Source organism: Anabrus simplex, chromosome 1 (genome assembly GCF_040414725.1).
Source record: "Anabrus simplex isolate iqAnaSimp1 chromosome 1, ASM4041472v1, whole genome shotgun sequence".
Taxonomy (NCBI): Eukaryota; Metazoa; Arthropoda; class Insecta; order Orthoptera; family Tettigoniidae; genus Anabrus; species Anabrus simplex.
The window spans coordinates 1,053,012,327-1,053,034,159 of NC_090265.1; the positions used below are offsets into that span (position 1 = coordinate 1,053,012,327).

Consider the following 21,833-nt stretch of genomic DNA (forward strand, 5'->3'; position numbering starts at 1 on the left):
ATCGCTTCTGTAACAAAACATTGTGTTGTTATACACTTAAACACAGGATAAAAGTAGCATCCTGTCAAATAACTGTATTAATACAAAAGTACACAAATAGAAACATACACTAAGCCATGACTATGTCAGTCCTTTGCCACAGCCTATGTAGCTGCATGTTTCAGCCATTACATATACACCAAAACAGGTAACTGGAGCCTGTCATTGATAAGTGTGCACAGCCCTGAGTCAGCAATGTGGGGAAGTACAAGCCAACTGAGAGGAAGAGACTTATTTCTACATTCACAGGTATTTCTAGCATGGGCACTATGCTTACGATAGGCAAGCTTTGATACCCGTGTTCTAGGCTATACCAGAAGAAGACTATGTCTTGCCAGAAATGGATCTGGGCATTTAACAAATCAATGCAACAGAGACGTTTGGCTTCTGTGTCTCCCTTAATAGGCTGGTTTTCCTCTCCTTAGTCAACCTTGTCATCTCAGGCTCCCCCAGCGTATGCATATAAATGGCAAGGTCAGTGTAGACAGGAAATTCACATGAGGTACAGAGTACCAGAACATCTTCAAATTGTCCTCTCAGCCTGGCCTCCAAGTAGCTGGATTACAGGAGTACGCCAACACTTCTAGCCAAAATGTTGAACCCATGCCCTCAGATAGGACCACCTAGAGTGTTCAGTCAAAGCGAGCTGTGGGAAGGGACCAGTTTTCAGGAGAAATTTCTGGCGTTCAAGTGTATGTTAAGACTGATGATGATGCTTGTTGTTTAAAGGGGCCCAACATCATAGGTCACCAGCCCATATGTTAAGATTAATTAAGATTAAGAGTAAATATTATCATAATTTTATATTGCTCGAAATAGGGTTGGCGTCAGGAAGGCTGTAAAACAGGGCCAAATCTACATGTGCAATAGAGTTCACACCTGCCACCCCCCCCCCCAGGTGTAGAAGAAGAAGAAGAAGAAGAAGAAGAAGATAATTATTCTCAAATCTTGCCTTTGCTGGCAGGACCTAGTGTTTACATTGCACTATATCTTCTGGTATGGGCTAGAGAAATTTTGTTAATTTCATTGACCTGTCTCTGTCTTACCCTTGGCTTTGACAATATGAAAGTGACTGAGGTATGAGCGATGCTAGTAATGCCATTCCTTATACAGCCAGTCCCTGCTATGAGTAGTGTGAAAATGTTGCTCATATGGTCGGATGATGCATGCATTTCAGTGGGCTTGGCAGACTGATATGTAATAGCAACTTCTGGCTCAGTGAGGAAAGCAACAGGAAACTACCTCACTCCTCATTTTCCTAGTACGCCTTTTCAGTGATGTTTAGGCCATCTATGACAGCTGATGGCAGAGCTGTTGAGGATCCAACCAGCCTTAAGGCTGAGGACCAGACATACATATACACATTCTCAAATCTCCTTCCCTCACCCCAGGTACATGTTGGCATAGTGCTTTATTTCTAGGCATTTAGGCTGCTTTCATAATCATAACTTTAAATTTCTTACCATCACACACTGTTAATACGGTAACACAAATTATACAATATCCTTATATACACAAAATACACTGATCCATAAACAAGGTGCCAGAAGGGGGGGATAAGCGTCAGGATAGTTACATGAAGGCAAGCATAGTCTGTCCTGTTCAAAAACTTTCTATCAGAATTGCTGGAGTTTAGCAAGCACAGCCTATAAAGCTGGTAAATATTACATTTGTGCTAGTTTATCTCATGATTTGGATAACAATAAAACATCTTAGCAGAAGCTGAGAAGGGTGACATACTCAATCAAGTTGGCTATTGATACTTACGCTGCTCCATTGAGAAATCTGAAGAGCATGAAGAGTTCATAATTTTGACAAAAACTTGAAGCCACTATACAGAGTGCATTCATAACAGAGATACAGATGAGAACCTTCTTGCGCCCCAGAGAATCTGCTACAGATCCCCAGAGATATGCTCCAACCATCATTCCTAATAAAAAAAAGCACAATGAAATGCATTACATTGAAATTTGACTTACTGGTGCATTTACTGTCAGTGATCAGCATCATGAGGTGATATGCATGAGATTATCATGTGTGTGAGATGCTAAGGTGAAACTGGAATGCTCTCTATTTGTTGGGTAATCTAGAGATATTGAGATGGAAAAGAGCAGCTGTTAACCACAGGAGACTGGACAAGAGAAAGGAAAGCTGTGATTTGGTCAAGTGTATGAAAATAAATAATTCTATTTTCTCAAGTTTCCAGTTAAGACAAAACCTATTAAAACCATTTATATTTTTTGTTGGTGAATAAGAGATAATACAGAATACAACAAAGATAGTTCCCCAGCAACATCTGTACTGAAACCAACAACATATTTTTCCTATTTTATGTCTCTTTCCAGCATGCTTGTCTATAGAGTAGTTCACAGCATTTTCACTCTGGCAGCATTCATCAAATAGACATCACTGCCTACGACAAAAAGTCAAAAGTCAAGAAGCGGGTATATAATGGACCTAACCGTCCAAATTCAAGACTTGATGTGGCACAGCTTGTAGAAAACGACAACCCATACTACTCAATAAAAAAAATAAAAAAATTGGAATCATATCTTTGGCTCTGACAATAAGTCAGAACTTCAAAGATATGATTCCATTTTTTTTGGAATCAACAAACTTTGAAGTTCTGACGTATCGTCAGAGCCAAAGATATGATTACGTCTTTCTCTGTTGTCTTCTGCAACAGACTCAGAATTAATGAAGAAGTCATTCACTCCATTGCCCTCGCAGCACAGAAGGATCAATATTTATATTTAATTTCCTTTATTTATAACCGCTCTAGGCTATTTATAAACTTGTTGTAGTATTCTGGATCTCTGTGGTCACCTGTAATTTCAGGCAGATCAATAAAATAAAATAGTGTGTGTTTCCTAATTATATTTGGTATATCTATTTACTTCTTGTTGTGATGATGATGATGATGATGATGTTTGTTGTTTAAAGAGCCTAACAGCTAGGTCACCAGCCCCTAACAGTACGAGGAGCAACAAAATGAAACGATAATTGAAATTTCAAAATGTATCCACTGACTAGAATCAAAAACGAATGATGATGAAAAAATGACCATGAATCCAAAACAATTAGTGGATCCACTTCACAATACTGTACTTTCTGGGATTATGCTTGTTATCCAACGGGGTCCAAAATCCAGGTCACCAGCCCCTCATAATAGCACTAATCACTGGTGAAGCAGAACAATGGTGTTCCTCCTATAGTAGTATTAATCACAGGTAACATAGAATCATAGTGTTCCTTGCACGGTGGTACTAATCACAGGTAATGTAGACCTATGGTATGTCACACACAATAGCACCACTCATAGGTAATACAGACGTATGGTGTTCCTCACATAGTGGTGCTAATTACAGGCCACATATACTCATGGTATTGTTCACGTACTGGTACTGATTATAGGCAATGTAGACCCATGGTGTATCACATATTATGGTATCATCCACAGGCAACACAGACCCATGGTGTTCCTCATGTAGTGGTACTAATCACAAGTAATGTAGACTCACGGTGTTCCACACATAGTGGTACTAACCACAGGTAATATACCACTCACAAGCAAGGCAACCTTTGGTGTTCTTCACATAACGGCACCACTCATAGGTAACGCAGGCCCTCGGTGTTGCTCACATAGTGGTACTAATTACAGGCAACATAAACCCATGGTGTTCTTTATATAGTGGTACTAATGACAGGTACTGTAAACTCACGACAATGCTAATCACAGACCCATGGTGTTCCTCATATAGTGGTACTAATTGCAAGTAAAGTTGACCCATGGTGTTCCTCATAGGTAATAAATTTCATATTAATCCATATTGAAGAGCAATATAGTGTAAAACAAAAGCTAAAGGTTTCCACCTATTCAATACTGTTTGTTGTAACCTTAAAAAAGTTACATATATTTTTGAAACTTGTTTCAGTCTTCCCAGAGACCATTTAAGGCAAGACATGAATATAGATAAAATGGAACAAGCATGAAATTCAATGTAAGATAAATAAAGATTTGAAAAACACTCATCATAAGCACATGTCCTGTGCAAGCTCTCAGCTTTCCTCCAATTTGAAAACTGAACCTCACAGAAGATCAGGTGAAGTACTCAAACCATAAATTCATGAATATTGATCAAGATCTTAAAAACAGTTAATAAGGGCTCTCTGCCCAATAGCTTTGAGAATGGTTTCATCCACCTAGATCAATTCTTTAAACCCAATTTAAACCTTAATGAAATATCTGAAAAAACAAACCCTTTATTTGATATATTAATTCCTATTTTCAATAAAAGGAAATTAAGTAATCTAAACCCCCTTATTTCCTTCCAGCAATCATCCACCATTCCACATCCCTCAGTCCCACCTTAGGCACTTTTTTTTTCACGTGGGAAACAAATAAAGATCTCAGATCTTTCCCATCAACATCATTCTGTTCATACTTGTTTCAGCTGAGCTGAGCTCTAGAATATTCCTCAAATGCTGCTATTTTAAGTGCTTCTTCACTGATCCATATTGGAAACAAATGAACATCTCAACACTTTCCCATCAACATTCTGTTCACACTTGTTTCAGCTGAACTGAGTACTAGAAGATTCCTCAAAGAGCTGGTATTTTAGTACTTCACCTGGTCTTCTGTGAGGTGCAGTCTTCAAATTGGAGGAAAGCTGAGAGTTTGCACAGGACATGTGTTTACGATGAGTGTTTTTCAAATCTTTACTTGTCTTACATTGAATTTCATGCTTGCTTCATTTTATCTATATTTATGTCTTGCCTTAACTTTGATTTTGACTGTCTGGTTTCATGGCTAAATGGTTAGTGTGCTGGCCTTTGGTCGCAGGAGTCCCAGGTTCGATTCCTAGCAGGGTCGGGAATTTTAACCATAATTGGTTAATTTCGCTGACACAGGGACTGAGTGTATGTGTCGTCTTTATCATCATTTCATCCTCATCACAACGTGCAGGTCGCCCACGGGTGTCAAATCAAAAGACCTGCATCTGGCAAGCCAAACTTGTTCTCGGACACTCCCAGCACAAAAAAAGCCATGTGCCATTTCATTTGATTTTGACTGATCATGGTCTCTAGAAAGACTGAAACAAGTTTCAACAAATATATGTAACTTTTTTAAGGCTACAACAAACAGTATTGAATAGGTGGAAACCTTTAGCTTTTATTTTACACCATGGTGCTCCTCATGTGATGGTACTAATCACAGGTGATCATACGGTTCAAGACCCATCATCCCTTGGTTGCTCCTTTTAGTCGCCTCTTACAACTTCTTGTTGTGAAGTAGTGTGTATTGACAAATACCTTACTATAGAACAAGATAGGACAGTTTTGACAAAAGCACGTGAAAACTTTACATCACTCCATCTCTGCTAGATAGCAGCACCATAGATGTTCGTCCAACACATAAATCCATGGCAATTTTCTTAACACCTCCTACTTTGTCCAGTCTCTGTAAGGCATCAACTTCATTTCCATAGTGATGTTAATTTGTTTTGTTTTCTTCTCGTTGATATTTTCATTTACACAGACAACATGGCATTTGTAAGCCTGGATGTAAACTGAGAAACTGTACCGACAATGAACTCAAAATTTAGCATACAATAAGGACCAGTCTTCAGTCAAGCTCACTAATGGCTAACAAGAATAGAAAGATAGTGAGTGCTGATTGACAGAAACTACCTACCTTTCACCAGAAATTTATGAAAGGAGGAATGGGATAGATTGCAATTTCCATGAAAAGAACAGACCTTGTCACCAATTTTGTTAGACAGTTCCATGAATTAGTGCTGCATAAAATAGTACAAATTGAATACTGTAAGAAATCTTTGAAAAGAACATGAAAACATGCAGATATTCAGACGCATAAACATGTACAGCATTGCAGTATTACAGGACTCTAATTAAAATGTACCTATACTGTTTGCACTGTTTGGTTGATTTTAGAAAAAAAAAATACAGTCTAGCAATTAATAAAACACAAATGTTCTGACTTGATCAGCAGAAATCCTTTAGTGATTAGGAAAAAAGAAGAAATAGTGTTCGTCAAGCTGTTGAGTTTTCCGAATGTCGAGTTATTGGGAGTGGAGTTGGCAGTATTCTACTGTACTCCATTACAGAGTGTAATAAAGATGACTGGAGTGGCCTTGTTTAATTTTATATATAATTTACAGGTATCTATGAAAGACTTTAGAGTAAAACAAGACAGGGCAGTGCTATGTTAAAATAAAAGTGGGAGGCCACTGAAGGAATTCTCCATTACATGGAGGAACAAGCTGCATCTGCTATAGACATTTTATCTCTCTGACACATAAGTGACGAAGCTGCATGAAGACTAAATGAGTGCGAGAGCCACTCAAGCATCACAACATTTTTCCTACAAAGTACTAGCCATTTCTTCAGTTTAGTATGCAAGTTTCTTTTTAATTTAAAAAATTATATTTAGGGTACTTTTTTGTATTCTGCATTCTTGTAGAACTTTCATTAGGGTAATAAGCAGTGAAATATTATGAACTGTGAATAACCCATCCCTTATTCTGTAAAACTCAACATTTCAGAAACTTGACACCCTCTCAGTCCACATTAGGTTGAGTTTGAAAAAATCTACTGTACCATCAAAGGCATCAACTAAACACCATAATGAAAGTGAAAGTCTGACAGTGCTGTCATATGGCGGATATGGAATTCAAGAGGACAAATTGGGGCAAATATTCATTTATAGAAAGAGGAGTTAGGGGTTGGAATAATTTACTAAGTGAGATGTTCAATAAATTTCTAAATTCTTTGAAATTATTTAAGAAGAGATAGGTAAACAACTGATAGGCAATTTGTTTCTTGAGTGACTGCGCTAAATGCAGATCAGTGGTGATTGATTGGTAGTAATGTAATGTACTGTAGATTAATTGAAGAGCGATAACTGGGACTGTGCTGTCTTGTTCTATAATAAGGTCTATGGTATAGGTATGTTTTTATGCCTTTGTGTTATACAGTAAATTATGGAGTTGATGTGCATGTTAACGCGCTACAGCTATGGAGCCAAGTTCTGCATTCGGGAGACAAGTAGATTCAAACCCCCACCGTTGGCTGTCCTGAGAGTGATTTTCTGTGGTTTCCTATTTACACTTCCAGGCAAATGCTTGACAGTTCACATGTCACAGCCAGTTTCTTCCATCTCCTTATCTGGTTACATTCACCGCCATTAATTTAATTTGAACTGGGGTTGGCGTCAGGAAGGGCATCTGACCATAACAACATGCCATATAATTCCATCTCACCTCTTCCCTGACACCCTAACAGGAAATGGGACTAAGGGGTATTCATGTCCGGCCCCGCGGTGTAGCAGGCAACATGTCTGCTTGTCACCCGGCGGCCCCGGGTTCGATTCCTGGCTGGGTCAGGGTTTTTTTAATTGTAAATGATTAATATCCCTGGCCTGGGGACTGGGTGTTTGTGTCATCCTTAACATTCCTTTCTTCACATTCAACACTTTACACTTCTGCCATTTACATAATACACGCAGGTTGCTCACATATGTTGCAAGTAGGGGCAAAAGATCTTCATAGGTCGACACCCCAAACAAATAGCATTAAAAAAGGGGGGGGGGGTGTATTCATACATGTTATACAGTAAATTAGTACTGTGTACTGCAGATGTGTTCTTCGTATGGAGACACTGACATCAGTGGATGTCTTTGAAATGTGCACCCACTGGAGAATGCTTAGGACATCATTGGTTGCTCAACCAACAAATAAAAAAAGCACTCATAAAGGCAAAGGCAAGTCAGAAACTCATTTGAACAACAAAATGGTGCAAAAATTCTTACCTTGACCACATATTGAGAAATGACCTTTACCAGATCTTACAATGGATTGTGAAAGGAAAAAATACAGTGTTTGAGAGGTGTGTGAGGTGGGGATACGAACATCGAGGCTTGGAAACATTAAAAAGTAGAGGAATTCAGTATTAAAAGAACTCTGTCTGGCGAAGGATTGCACAGCATTTGCCATGGTGGTGAGGTACGGAAAAGTAAAAACTGCATTTCCTTGTTGCTGTGGACATGACCGATACAGAAATACTATTCTTTTCAAATTCTGAGCAATGTACAGACAAAACTCTTATTTTATATGTAGTGTTGAAAGTGACCTACCGCAGTAAGATGCCCCAAGTTGTTTAAAAAATTTATTTTTCACTTTTTGTGTATCTGCTTCGTTAATAAGACTAGTGCACATGTTATTTCTGCCCTAGTATGGGGATTTGTTTGGCAAACTTTGCCCTTTAGGGACCAGTACTTTGAAGAGGAAGAAGAAGAAGAAGTAGTGTGATGAAAGAGGATGTTTTCTCATAGAGGGTGATTATTCTGGGGCATGTGAACAGCAGCAACAGAACACTTTGTTTAACTTATGTTATTGGGATTTGATTTCATTTACAATTATTTCACTAAATTTTGATCACTTTACATTTAAATACGGTCAGTTTTCTGATGACTGTATATTTCTTAAACTGCAAACATTTTAACAGAAATAGTTTGTATCATAATGCATGTACCCTACTCTATTTTAACTTAATAAAAGTGTTGAAATGAATTTTCATTTGAAATTTTACATTCTTTTCTCTTGTTAATTTTTATGTATTTATTCTCCAAGAGAAATATCAGCTTACAAATAATAAGTGACCAAGGGAGGTCCTGAAACAAGAACACAATTACTTACAATTTTACTTTTGGATTTGGTACCTTTTGGAAATAAGCTCCTCATATAGCCAAGACCAATAATCCAGTTAATCATTAATTTGATTGTTGTTTGCTTTTAACTTCATTTCTTGTATTCTTAGTAGAGAAACTGCTTATGAAAAGTGTCATAGATTCACGTTAAATGAAATCTAATGTTGAAAGGGACTGTAAGATTTGTACTTGTTGCTAACTGAAAGATGATGATTGATAACTCTTAAGTACTGGCGTCACAGAGAGGTACATAAACATTCGCGTCGAGTCTTTTTAATCTGCAGTTGCAAATGGAAAAGTATAGGTGTAATATGTGGGAAATTATTAATTCTTATGCATAATATGAAGTCCTGATCCTTTGCTGAATGATCGCTGTAATGGCCTTGGGTTCAAAGAGCTCTGGGTTCGATTCTTGGCCGGGTCGAGGATGTTAACTGCATATGGTTGATTCCTCTAGATCGGGGACTGTATGTTTGTGTTAGTCTTAATACACACACTATACAACACTCTACTGCCTATTATAGAACATTATACTATATATTACAATGTCCTATGGTCTTCAGAGAGGCCTGCACAGGTATTTCAAGTTGGGCGACCTGCCACTTGTGAGAGGGGGCAATACATGCAATGAAATCTAATGTTGAAGGGGATACAAATGTCCAGTTCTGAGCTGGAGGAAATAAGCAATAAAGGTCAAAATATCCGACCCAGCAGAGAATTAAACACAGGTACTCTTGGACTTAAGATCAGCATGCTAACCAGTTAAACCATAACATAATATTTACACATAAATTAAGAAATTTGTTTAGTTGCTCACTAATTTCTAGTCATTTCTACGTATATCTTCTTGCAGAACACACACATTCTCACATAGCAGATGCACAAGAAATTATTGTTAGCAATGACTCCTACTGCACTACGGTATGACAAATAACTCAACAGCAGATGAAATTACATAGTGCTGACGATAATTTATATTACTATATATGAAAAGAGAATTCATTCGGGTCTCTGTGACCCGATGCAAGTAATTAAGGGATAATTTCTCAATAGTGCACTACCCACCAGCGTCTCGGAGAACTGTGGCATATCAACTGATGAGGCTGCTGGCACACTGAGGTGAAATACTGATATCATCATAACAGTGAAAGTTTAGGGAACTTTAATACTTTGAAACTCATTTCATTTGCTTGTGGGACAGTCACAATGGAGAAAAATGTTATATTGTATAGGTCAGTTTGGAGAAGGGCAGATAAGGCATCCTTCTTCCTAGCTTCCTGTCTTTGATATATGTACAATTGATGTATTTTACAAAGTGTGATAAATTAAAATTGCATATACTTTTATAACATTCCAAAAGAATGTGAAGCACAAAGGTTGACTCGAAATGGGCACTCAGATGAAATAAAATATCTTACCAATGAAGATAATGCTATTGAGCCAGCCTTTTGAGTGTGTGCTTAGGTTGAGGTCACATTGTGCTGACGGCAGGATGAAGGACATGGAGATGACATCCATCTCTTCACTTGTGCTGACAAAACCACACACTGTCAGCAGGAAGTAGTGGAACTTGCCGTAACCTGGGTAAACAATGTGATAAAGAATAATTATTTACTTTATTACTCACCTTTAGTAATATTATTTGTGGTTTATGGTTTGAAACTTTGATGTAACTGAAAGCAATTTTTCGTGTAATATAGGCTAGGTTCTGTATTTAATTATGTGTATTCAGTTCACTTATTGTAGGTTAGAGTATGTTTTCTGCTTATAAATAATCTTTGACCTGTTTAGAGTCATTCACGCAATTACTGATAATATGTATATTAATACAAGGGAAGTTAGGGAGGTTACATAATGTTTATCACTATAAATAACAATCTGTGATTCCCAAGTTGCTCAAGAAAGCCCTCAGTTGTATGAGTTAATGTGAGTTCTGGAATATTCATATACCAAGGACATGTTGTATGATATTCTAGGTGATTTTAGATGTCTTTAGATGATGTCATAATGTCCGACTCGTTGTGCTGTCCCCAACATCCCTGCAACTCACATACCACACATAACACTATCCTCCACCAAAATAACATGCAGTTACCTACGCATGGCAGATGCCGCCCACCCTCATCGGAGGGTCTGCCTTACAAGGACTGCACTCGGCTAGAAATAGCCACACGAAACTTTAATTTTTAATGTCATAGTGACAAACTTGTTTCAAGACAATTCTAGAACAGATACTCACCAAGGAATTCTCAGTGTTATTACAGTTTGTTACTGCTGCTATACTGAGACTGCAACTGTAGGTCTTTTGTAAACTACTGGGTATTTTGTATTCAGTGAGCAAGTTATAAATCCAGACAGTCAGTAGTTGATGTAATGAAATGGTGTATGGCTTTTAGTGCCTGGACCCCTGTGACCAAAGGCCATTTAGCCATGGAGTCGGGCAGTAGTTGATGTAATTAGCTATCATACATCAGTCGCACTGAATTGATTGGCACTAGGATGACCATACAACGTAGATTGTACATGTGAGAAAGGGTCTTCTCTCAAGTCAAAAACAAACAAAAACACATGTTTCTTTATTTTAAAAAGAGATTCCAAATATCTATTTCCACGTCTGTAACATCTTAGTTTTAGAGATGTAAGTATCCCCATAAAAATAATTCAACCTGTTTATCAGTCCTTCCCCCACTCCCACCTCCACTTAAGTGGATTTTCTGAAAACAAAATATATGTTCCTTTATTTTTTAAAGGAGATTCCAAATACCAACTTCCACATCTGTAACATCTTTAGTTATTTTAGATACAAGTATGCTTGTACAAATAATTCAACTAATTTTTCCAAAACAAAAGAATATGTGTTTCTTTATTTTTAAAGGAGATTCCAGATACCAATTTTCATGCCTGTAACATCCTTACTTTTTGTGATATAAGTATATCCTCATACAAAGAATTCAATTAATTTTTCAATTCTTTCACCCCCCCCCCCAACACTTAAGTGGATTTTCCAAAAACAAAAAATACATATTTCTTTATTTTTAATAATAATAATGTTATTTGTTTTACGTCCCACTAACTACTTTTACGGTCTTCGGAGACGCCGAGGTGCCGGAATTTAGTCCCGCAGGAGTTCTTTTACGTGCCAGTAAATCTACCGACACGAGGCTGTCGTATTTGAGCACCTTCAAATACCACCGGACTGAGCCAGGATCGAACCTGCCAAGTTGGGGTTAGAAGGCCAGCGCCTTAACCGTCTGAGCCACTCAGCCCGGCTCTTTATTTTTGAAGGAGACTCTAAATACCAATTTTCACGTCTGTAACTTCTTCAGTTTTTGATATATCAGTATCCTAATAAAAAGAATTCAACCCTCTTTTCAGTCCTTTTTTACCCCCTCCCCCCTTCCTTAAGTGATTTTCTAAAAAAAAAAAAAAAAAAAAATACATGTATCTTTATTTTCAAAAGAGGTTGAAAATGGTAATTTTCACATCTGTAACATGTTAATTTCTTGCAATGTACTATAGATATGCTCATTTTAAAAATTTACCCCCTTTTTTACTTCCCCTTAAGTGGATTTTCTGAAAACAAATAATCTTTGTTTCTTTACTTTTACAGGAGATTCCACATGCCAGTTTTCACATCTGTAACACGTTACATTTCTGAGATATACTGTAGATACAGTCACTTAAAGAATTTACTGTCTTTGTCACTCCAGTTCAATCCCTATTAATTGGATTTTCCAAAAACAAAAAAAATGTGTGTTTCTTTATTTTTGAATACCAAATACCTCGTACCACTTTTCATATTTCATGGCAGATGAATGTGAGTTTTTGAGATATAAGTATTCTTATAAAAGGTATTCAACCCCTTTTATTTTACCTTTTTTCACCCCCTTAATGGGATTTTCTGAAAATAAAAAATTACATGTTTCTTTATTTTTAAAGAAGGTACCAAATACCAATTTTTACATCTGTAAACATTTTTGAGATATGGATATACTCATTTAAACAATTCACCCTCTTAGCGATGGAATATCCAAAAATCCTCCCTTAGTGCATCCCAAAAATTAAGGACATGTTATTTATTTTTTATTTTTTTACCCCAATTTGCCCTATTGGATTCCAACTTTCTTTATGTTATGATTTTTCCTACTTTTAGAAACTCCATTCAAACTTTCTTATAGCTTTCTTATTTTTTTATAGATACCAGTTTCAGGTGTAATAATGACCACCTACAGATCTTTTAGCTTTGGTACCTGTCTGTTTGTAGTTCTTGTAACTAAAAGACTACTAGCCATATTTAAACCAAACTTCATATATAGAATCCACCTATTCAAAGGTAGGTTTTAAGGTCCATACCATTTCAAAATATCTGAATGGACTGGGGGTTTATAGGAAGATTGTAACATTGATTTTACTCTCCCATAATATACCAATAACCAACCATAATGGAATCTACCAACCTTAATGGAAATCTATTTCTAGAACATTTTTCTCGTGTACACTTTTTTGATAGCAGGAAAACTACTGGACATATTTTAACCAAAGTTAATATTTGGAATCCACTTATCCGAAGGCAGGCTTTAGGGTCCACACCATTTCAAAATCCCTGAACAGATGGAAAGTTTATAGGAATACCAAAACAGTGATTTGACTCGCTTACAAAACATCCAAGACCAACCTTAATGGAAATCTATTTCTAAAACTTCTTCTCATGTACACTTTTGGATAGGAGGAATAATAAGAGAGATATTATTAACATACCGTGTGATTCAGCTGCCCCTTTTAGTGTAGTTTTATGCAACCCACAATATTAATTCTGTCCTGAAAACATCTGCCCTGCCGGTATGCTCAGACAACACAACTGGATATCTTAGTATTTATCGCCTCACCGTGATAGGACGCCGTAATATTATACTCATATTAAACAATGGAAGGCATGCGTGTGCCTTCTAGATCATATGAACCTGATATGCCGGCAAAACACTAAGTTGATATTGTGACCACAGTAAAGCTAATACATGCTATAAGCTGCACAGTGTGCAATACGGATCCATAGCGTAGTTGGTAAAGGCGTGGCAGAAGGGTCTTACATGTGAGGTGGGAGGTTCGAGTTTGGGGGCGAAGATTCCATATTTTTGAAATATTTGTTTAATACATACCACACATAATGTAAGTTCAAAGCCCACTTTCATGCAAATTTTGTGTGAATGAATGGTTTGTGGCCCTAGAAAGGGTGAATTAAATAGCGGGCCAGACACGTATGGACCAAAAAGAATAGGAACACAACTGCCCTGAAAATGTTTTATGGCAGCAAATGCTTATTGTGATGACCGTTTTGGTTTGTGCACATTTAGGCCCAGTATCCAAGAGATCGCCTTGCATGCTGAAGCATTCCAGGTGTAATTGCTCGGCAGGCATCCATGGTGAGTTGCTGGAGCTGGTCGGGGTTTCCAGATGCTTGAATGTAAACAACATTCTACAAATACCTCCACAAGAGAAGTCTAACGGCATTAAATCTGGTGATGTGGCAGGCGAAAAAACAGGGCCATCTTGTCCTATCCATTTCTCTGGAAGTTCCTTGTTCAGATGGTTGCGAATGTGTTAAGTCAAATGTGGAGGAGCTCCATTCTCCAGCAGCAGTGGGAGTTCCTGGTGCAGAAAATACAGATAGAGTGCAATATTCCACACCACACATTCACTTCCCATCGTACCTAATGAGCCGCCTGTCGTGCCCAGTGAGGATTGTCCAGACTCCAATAGTGCATGTTGTGGCGACTGACGTTCCCATTATTTTTGAAGCACGATTTGTCTGAGAACAAGATGTATGATACGAATGCTGCACCATTGTCCAGCTTGCCTAATAGCCACTGACAGAATTCCATTCGAGCTTTGAAATCCCACCCATGGAACTCTTCGTGTAGCTCAAGATGGTATGGGTGAAATTTATGTTCATGCAGTATTCGTCAGACGGGCAGCTGGCTGGTGTTCACCTGTTGTGCAGTCATCCTTGTACTGATGTGTGGATTATTAACCCCTTCGGTGGGCGATGCGGCGAGATCCGCGGCTACAAGTCGCTTGCTCGGTGGGGAACGCGGATATATCCGCCGATTCGAATTTTTTTTTTCTCAGTTGCCTGCCTGCAAAGGTTTATTTCCTTTTTAGCAGCGTATTCTGGATGAGTTTGCCCTCTGATGTGAATTTATTCAACTATGTTCTCCCAATACCAATGTGTCATCCACGAGTTGAAACATAAAGAACGCAGCTGAGTCCGGGCAAGAACGACCTAAAGCCTAATAGCTCTGCACTGAAGCTTTAGCTCATCATCTAATCGTCCTTTGGATGTAATAATATTGCTGGAGAAGGGATTTCTAGAGATTATGACACTGAACAGACTTCTCTGATGACATTTTAGAACTGTGACCTGATTTATTATCCTCAGTCTTGAGTTCATCCTTCACGACTGGAGTGTGTGTTTATCGCGAGTTACACAACATTTTATTACCGTACGCATCCGTAATACAGTCCTATTTCATGATTTCCGGCCAAACTGCTGAGACCAGGGTTCTATTTGATCCTTTTTTTTTTTTTTTACATTTTTTTCTGCTAAAATATCTATAACGAATTACCGGCCTCCACTGTTAGAGGAAGACGATTTACGGGTCATGATAAACAAAATGTTGGAATTTAGTGGGGAGAATTGTGATATTAGTGAAGTAAGTTCTGCCGAAGGGGAATTCGTAAGTGACAGGAATTTACCTGGAAAAAAGTACTGCAAGCTCGAATATACAGGGTTTGGCCGTAGCTAACGCGAATGATCAGCAGTCGCAAAAGAGATAACATGTATTTGATTCCAGTTCAAGTAGCGATCATGACAGTGACAGTGGTGACGATAATACTGATTACAATCCAACCATTGCAAGTTCTTTGTCAACTTATACTGAAAATGGACAAAGAAATTCCCGCTTTGATCCAAATTTCTATCGTGATGTAAAAAGAGTGTTTTTAGGGAAAACAAAACTGAGCAAAATATTTTAATTAATTTCTTATGACAAGATATGCCAGAACATAGCTGAACAGATAAAAGATGCCGAGCAGGAAATCGCATATAAATCCCAGTTTAGTAAGACAATAGGAAGGAATCTAGATGAAGACCATGTCCGGACAAATAAGGACAAAATCTTCTTATGACCATACTGTTGCCGCAGGGGATTGTAGAGAAACCTAAATTAGGACACTATTTCTCTGAATCGCTTGTTCACTACGCCTACTTTTGTATGAGCTGATGACACAGAAGAGATTTTTTTCTCACCAGATTGAGTGGCCTGGCCAGCCTCCTGACCCCAACTTGGCAGGTTCGATTCTGGCTCAGACCGGTGGTATTTGAACGTGCTCAAATACGTCGGCCTCTGGTCAGTAGATTTCCTGGCATGCAAAAGAACTCCTGCAGGACTAAATTCCGGCACCTCAGTGTCTCCGAAAACTGTAAATGTAGTTAGTGGGACGTGAAGCCAATAACGTTATTATTATTATTATTATTATTATTATTATTATTATTATTATTATTATTATTATTATTATTATTATTATTATTATTATTATTATTATTATTATTATTACTATTAGATTTTCCTCCACTGCTTTTTAAGTATCTCTGATAATGAGTTGAATAATGCACAACTTCCTCCCAAAATATACGAGATAAATCCAGTATTTGACCACCTGTTAGCAGCATTTTCGGAAGCTTATACCCCTGATAGCAAAATGTCAATTGATGACAACCTCTTGATATGGAAAGGGTGGCTAGGCTGGAAAGTTTACATAACAAGAAAATGATCGCGTTTAGGAATGGAATTATATAAATTATGCGAAGGCGAGACAGGTTATATAACATGACCTGCTTCCGTGTGTATCATAATGAACAGCTGTAAAAGACATAACACTGTGAAGACTGTAAATACTGTAAATATTACCTGTATTGTAGTATAATATAGTCAGTTTATGTCACTTATGAATTGTAGGGAGGCGATATAAACTTGATCCCTAGAAAGCGCTAAAGAACATAACAGAAAATTTCGTGAGTATTATTTATTCCATTTTACATCTTTTAAGTACAAGTAAACTTTGTAAATCTACAATTTACATATGCAGAAACATTTATTTACAGGCAGAAATTGATAGTAAAACTGCCTAAAATATTCAGATGAAAGTTACTGTATAAACAAAAACCAGAATTTTGCTGTTAGGAAGAAGCAATCTTGATTTCACAGTGTGAAAGCACTTAGTATGTTTTTGCATAAAGTATTGAAAAATTAAAATAATCAAATTTCTCAACAATTAAATACATCATATTCAAGTAAATATTTCTTTTTTGGCCCTTCAATAGTTCATTTTAGTCTAAGATTGCTTTTAATCAAGTAATTAAATATTTTCTTCAATCAGGGAAATCGCTCCCCACCTGGGAGTGAACTAGCGTGAACCGAGCTCCCCGCTTAAGGGGTTAAGAGCTGCCTCCAGAACGGCGTCTTCTGTTTCACCTGATGTAACGGGCCTATCATGACTGTTGGCTGCTTGGAAATCACGCCTGTTGTCCTTTGGCATCTTTCAACAGGGTGGAATATCGTAGCACCCAGGTGTCACCTGCCGGGATACTGTTCCTGGTACAGACGTAGTGCCCTACGTCTTATCTTGATTCCCCATAAATAAGGAGCATGTCAACATATTCCTCAGTGGAAAATATGCTGAATGACAGCATAGATTACATTCAGGCCCTAACCAGCAGAGTATGTGCAGGGTACAAGATGAATAACAGCATTGTTCTACTGTTTGAATGTGGCAAACGTTGGCCTGTGTTTACGTATACTGATGCAAAAATATTTGTACGATGCAGGATTCGAACCACCGATGGCACATTCCATTGATTGCTAGACTAACGCCTCACCATATTCGCTACACTACACTGCTGGGAACATGCTGGTAGTACGACAAGAGTACATTCACCTTTGGTTTTGTGTTTAATACACTAATTACTGCACTGTTACCTAGTTTTATGCATTGATTGCCCTCTTCATTACACCCAGTTACAAGGCACGATACATTAACATAGTTACATGGTCAAAGGACGTGTTTTGCAAGCGTACGATATAACCTGTTGGTAGGGTTAAGAATCGTGAGCATATTGTGCTTACTGGATATCAGTACCATACAGTACACCTGCAGAGGAATAGCCATCTTATAACCATGTTGCACATTAGTTGGGTTGCATAAAACTGCATTGGAAGGGACGGCTGAATCACATGGTATATTGCCCAGCAATGGGTGCACGTAGTGCTGATTTGTTATAACTGGACAACTACTGAGCATTTTTCCTTTCTTCTTTGGTTAAGGCCTTTATTCACCATACTGTTCAGAGTCTGAATTTGGACGCCTACACAGGTCGTTATCAGTGATGTAATTCCACGTGTTCCAGTGTCTTCCCCAATAGTGCAGAGAAATGCTTAGATAGTACCTCATTTTGGGTACAGAAGCACCTATCCTAGCCCTGTACTCAAGCAATAACAGCAGCACACATTTCCACACGTATGACAATAAGATAGGTTGCCTATCAATTTCCATTTCCGGTTTCCCGTTAGTTCTTGCTTTACGATGACTATCAACAGGTCACAAGATCAGACTCTGGGAGTTGCAGGGCAGCTGCTTCTCACCCAGTTAACTGTATGTCTCATATTCCCATAATAGTAGCAGTAAATCACTGTTCATTTGTAACAGAATGACAATTGTATCATACAAAGAAGCATTAGATTAAATGACATGCTTCAAGTATCTCTAATATAGAATAGGTCTCACATGTAAGCACCTAAAATTCAGTATGTCAGCAATGAAGAAGTTATGTATCCTTTGAGTGTATCAATATCTAGTGTGACACTGTTTCAGGCAGTGATGTGCAAAAAATAATGGGTGGAGACCATGTTGCCTTTAGCCTCTGGAGTAGGGAATACAAAACTAACATTAAAAAAAAAAAAATTATTCGGCTTAGTATAACTGTATCTTCATTCTGATTAACCCATCAATATGGGTGGGTGCAGCCAGTTCGTCAACTTATGTCATTTCACGCCATCATCTCTCTGCTGACAGTTCGGAACATACCACTTAAATTTATTTCATGCAACATAACACTTAGTTGAGCAGCTTGTCTCCTTACTCCCAAGTTTTTCCATCCTAAAGTTTGTAACATTCTTGTAATACTACTCTTCCATCAGAAATCAGTCAGAACAAATCATGCTGTTTTCCTTTGGTTCTTTTCCAGTTCTCGAATCAAGTGATCCTAGTGAGCATCTCATACACTGGAACCATGCTGTAACTGGCATCTTACCAGTGATATATATATGCTGTAATGTTGAGCGTATGCATTAATGAACTCTAGTCTTTTAACATATCTGACTTATTTCGTACTACACGTAACCCAACATCAACAATACTCAGATATTTGCTGTAATCTATATCTTGATACAAAGAGTTTACATAACACAACATCTCTCTTTTCTTATTAATGAATAAATAGATGATAAATCAATGGAATTTTATGCACATGTTCAATTAAGTACATAGTCTTGAAACATGACCAGCAGTCTTTGAACTCTAGCACTCATGATCATTCTCGGGTTAGACGCCTCCTGATTCCCAGGTTCTGATGTTCGATGTTGGTCTTCAACAGCTGTGGGCAAAAGCTCATCTTCCTCTAATGTATCGAAAGCTGTTGTGTGACCTGGTGTTGTTAATGATGTCTGATCATGCCTCACCTGCTCTAGGAATCTTCTGTTCTGTCTAACGAAATTTTCTTGTTGAGTTTAGATCACATATGAATGGAGAAAAACAAATTTCCTAGGAACAGTTCGATATCACTGCATGTCCCGAGAGGTGGAAGCATTTGTACCCCATTCCTTTGATCAAAATATTGTTTGTTCTGCAGTTTTATTTTATAATTGTTGTTTCAAAATTGGTTAAACTCCTGTGAGATATCAATTGGAAAGTCATTACCAATGGTAAAGTGGATTGCAGCTTTCTATCATACAGCAACTCGGCAGGTGAAAGACTCAATTCTAATGGAGAGTTCCTATATTTGAGAAGTCCCAGGTTGACGTCATTGCATTTTGAAAGAATCCTCTTCACTATATCAACCACTTTCTCAACACCTCCATTTGCTGGAGGGTATCTGGGGCTTGATACTTCACATGAAAACCCATATAGTACAGCAAATGTTTTTAACTACTCAGACACGAATTGGGTGCCTCCGTCTGAATGGAGAAGTATAGGTACCTCATGATGCGTGAACACATTTTTCAGTCGCGTTATAACCACTTGGGATGTCAATCAGTCTATGTACACCAGCTCCAAGAAACACAAGTAGTAATCTTGAATAACCAGGTACCATTTGCCATTGTGTTTCAATAAGCCCACTGAGATTTGCTGCCACGGATGTTGTGGCAATTCTCCAGTCATTAAGGGGTCAGCATGGGGCTCCCGCCTGTTTTCCAAACATACTCTGCAGTTAGTTATAATACACTTGAGTCCTTTGAGCATCCTGCCCACCACATCGACTCCTTGAGCCATCTTCGGCATTTAACCAATCCCTGGTGTCCACAAGGAAACTTTTCCAAACGTTGTTGTTGAAGCTCTCGCGGTATGCATGCCTTTTATTAACAAGCCTTTCACAATGTTCAGCTCTGATCTATGTTTCCAGAACATTGACGATCTTTCCCATTTATCCTGTGGAATATTTCTGACAATTTCTTTGCATTTGGCATCATCTTCTTGTACTCGTTTTTTTTCTTGGAGTTTAGAGCCAGAGCGCGGCAGTGCTTGGACAATGTTATCTATAAACATTCGTTCATAATCATATCAACTTTCTGAACTGTGTGCAACGTCCAAGGGATTGCAGGACAGACAGTCAGGAACAGCAATTAATTTGCCTGGTATATATTTAACAACATAGTCAAAATTCAACACATGCATTCTGGGTCTCTGTACCCATGCAGAACATCACTTAATTTAGTTAGTGGTTTACTTCCCAACAACTCTACTAGTGGCTTATAATCCATGTTTAATTCGAAGGATACACCCAATAAATAAGCCTGAAATCTCTTACATGCCCATGTCAAGGCCAAAGCCTTGGTATTATCTTTGCTCCGTAGTAGTCAGTGATCTTGATGCGTAACATACTGGCATTGAACCACTCCAAAATGGCTCCCATCCCATATGAAGAAGAATCTGCTATAACTCTGGTAGGTAAACCTTTTCCATATATCTGTAGAGTCAGAGGCGATGTAAGAATATCTTTAAACTTTTCCCATGCCACCTGTTGTACATGTGTCCAGACCCATTGGCAATTGTTGTTTGGCGATTTCCACAGAGGGACAGTCAATTCAGCAAGATTCAGGATGAATTTTATTATATAGTTCACCATTCCAAGATACTGTCGTAACTCAGGTACATTACTGGGGTTTTTAGGTTTTATATTGCCAAGACTTTCTCAGGATCAGGTAGGATATTGCTGTCCTCTAGTATGTGGCCTAAGAATTTTACCTTTTGGCCCCTTTCAGGTTAGGCTAATTCTGTATTCTTTGGGTCTACCTAATACCTTCATGACTTGTTCACGGAGTTGAACTGCATCCTCACTCTCAACAAGTATTGTCATCCATGAAATTAACAACTCCTTAGAGACTGTAATAATATCTGATGAACATATTTAAAAAAATTCCTGAACCAGATATAAGCCCCATGGGGACCCTCTTTAAACAAAATCTGCTAAATGGGGTTATAAATGTTGTGAGTTTATAGCTATTGGGTTCAAAAGGGATCTGCCAGAACCCATTACAGTATATGCATCTAGACTTGTAAAAGTTTTTCCACCCTCTAATACACCAAGAGACTCATCATGTCCCATTGAACATATTTGTTTAGCTGTGTGTAGTCCACACATATGCAAACCCTATCATCTTTGCGTGGCACCACAACCACAGGGTCACACCAAGGTGTAGGTTCTTCTACTGGCTTGATTATCCCCTGCTTAATC

The 21,833-nt window shown here is 38.1% G+C and overlaps 1 protein-coding gene across 2 annotated transcripts in view; it reads right to left on the bottom strand.

Annotated features, from left to right (window-relative positions):
• Positions 1–21,833, bottom strand: part of LOC136857951 (synaptic vesicle glycoprotein 2B) — a 383,254-nt gene that overhangs the window by 94,811 nt on the left and 266,610 nt on the right. For both annotated transcript variants that reach the window (XM_067137082.2, XM_067137081.2), the window contains 2 exons: positions 10,186–10,347; positions 1,807–1,969 (listed from right to left, as the gene is read on the bottom strand). In XM_067137082.2, coding sequence (XP_066993183.1) covers positions 1,807–1,969; positions 10,186–10,347 — 325 coding nt within the window. The remainder of the gene's footprint in view (positions 1–1,806; positions 1,970–10,185; positions 10,348–21,833) is intronic.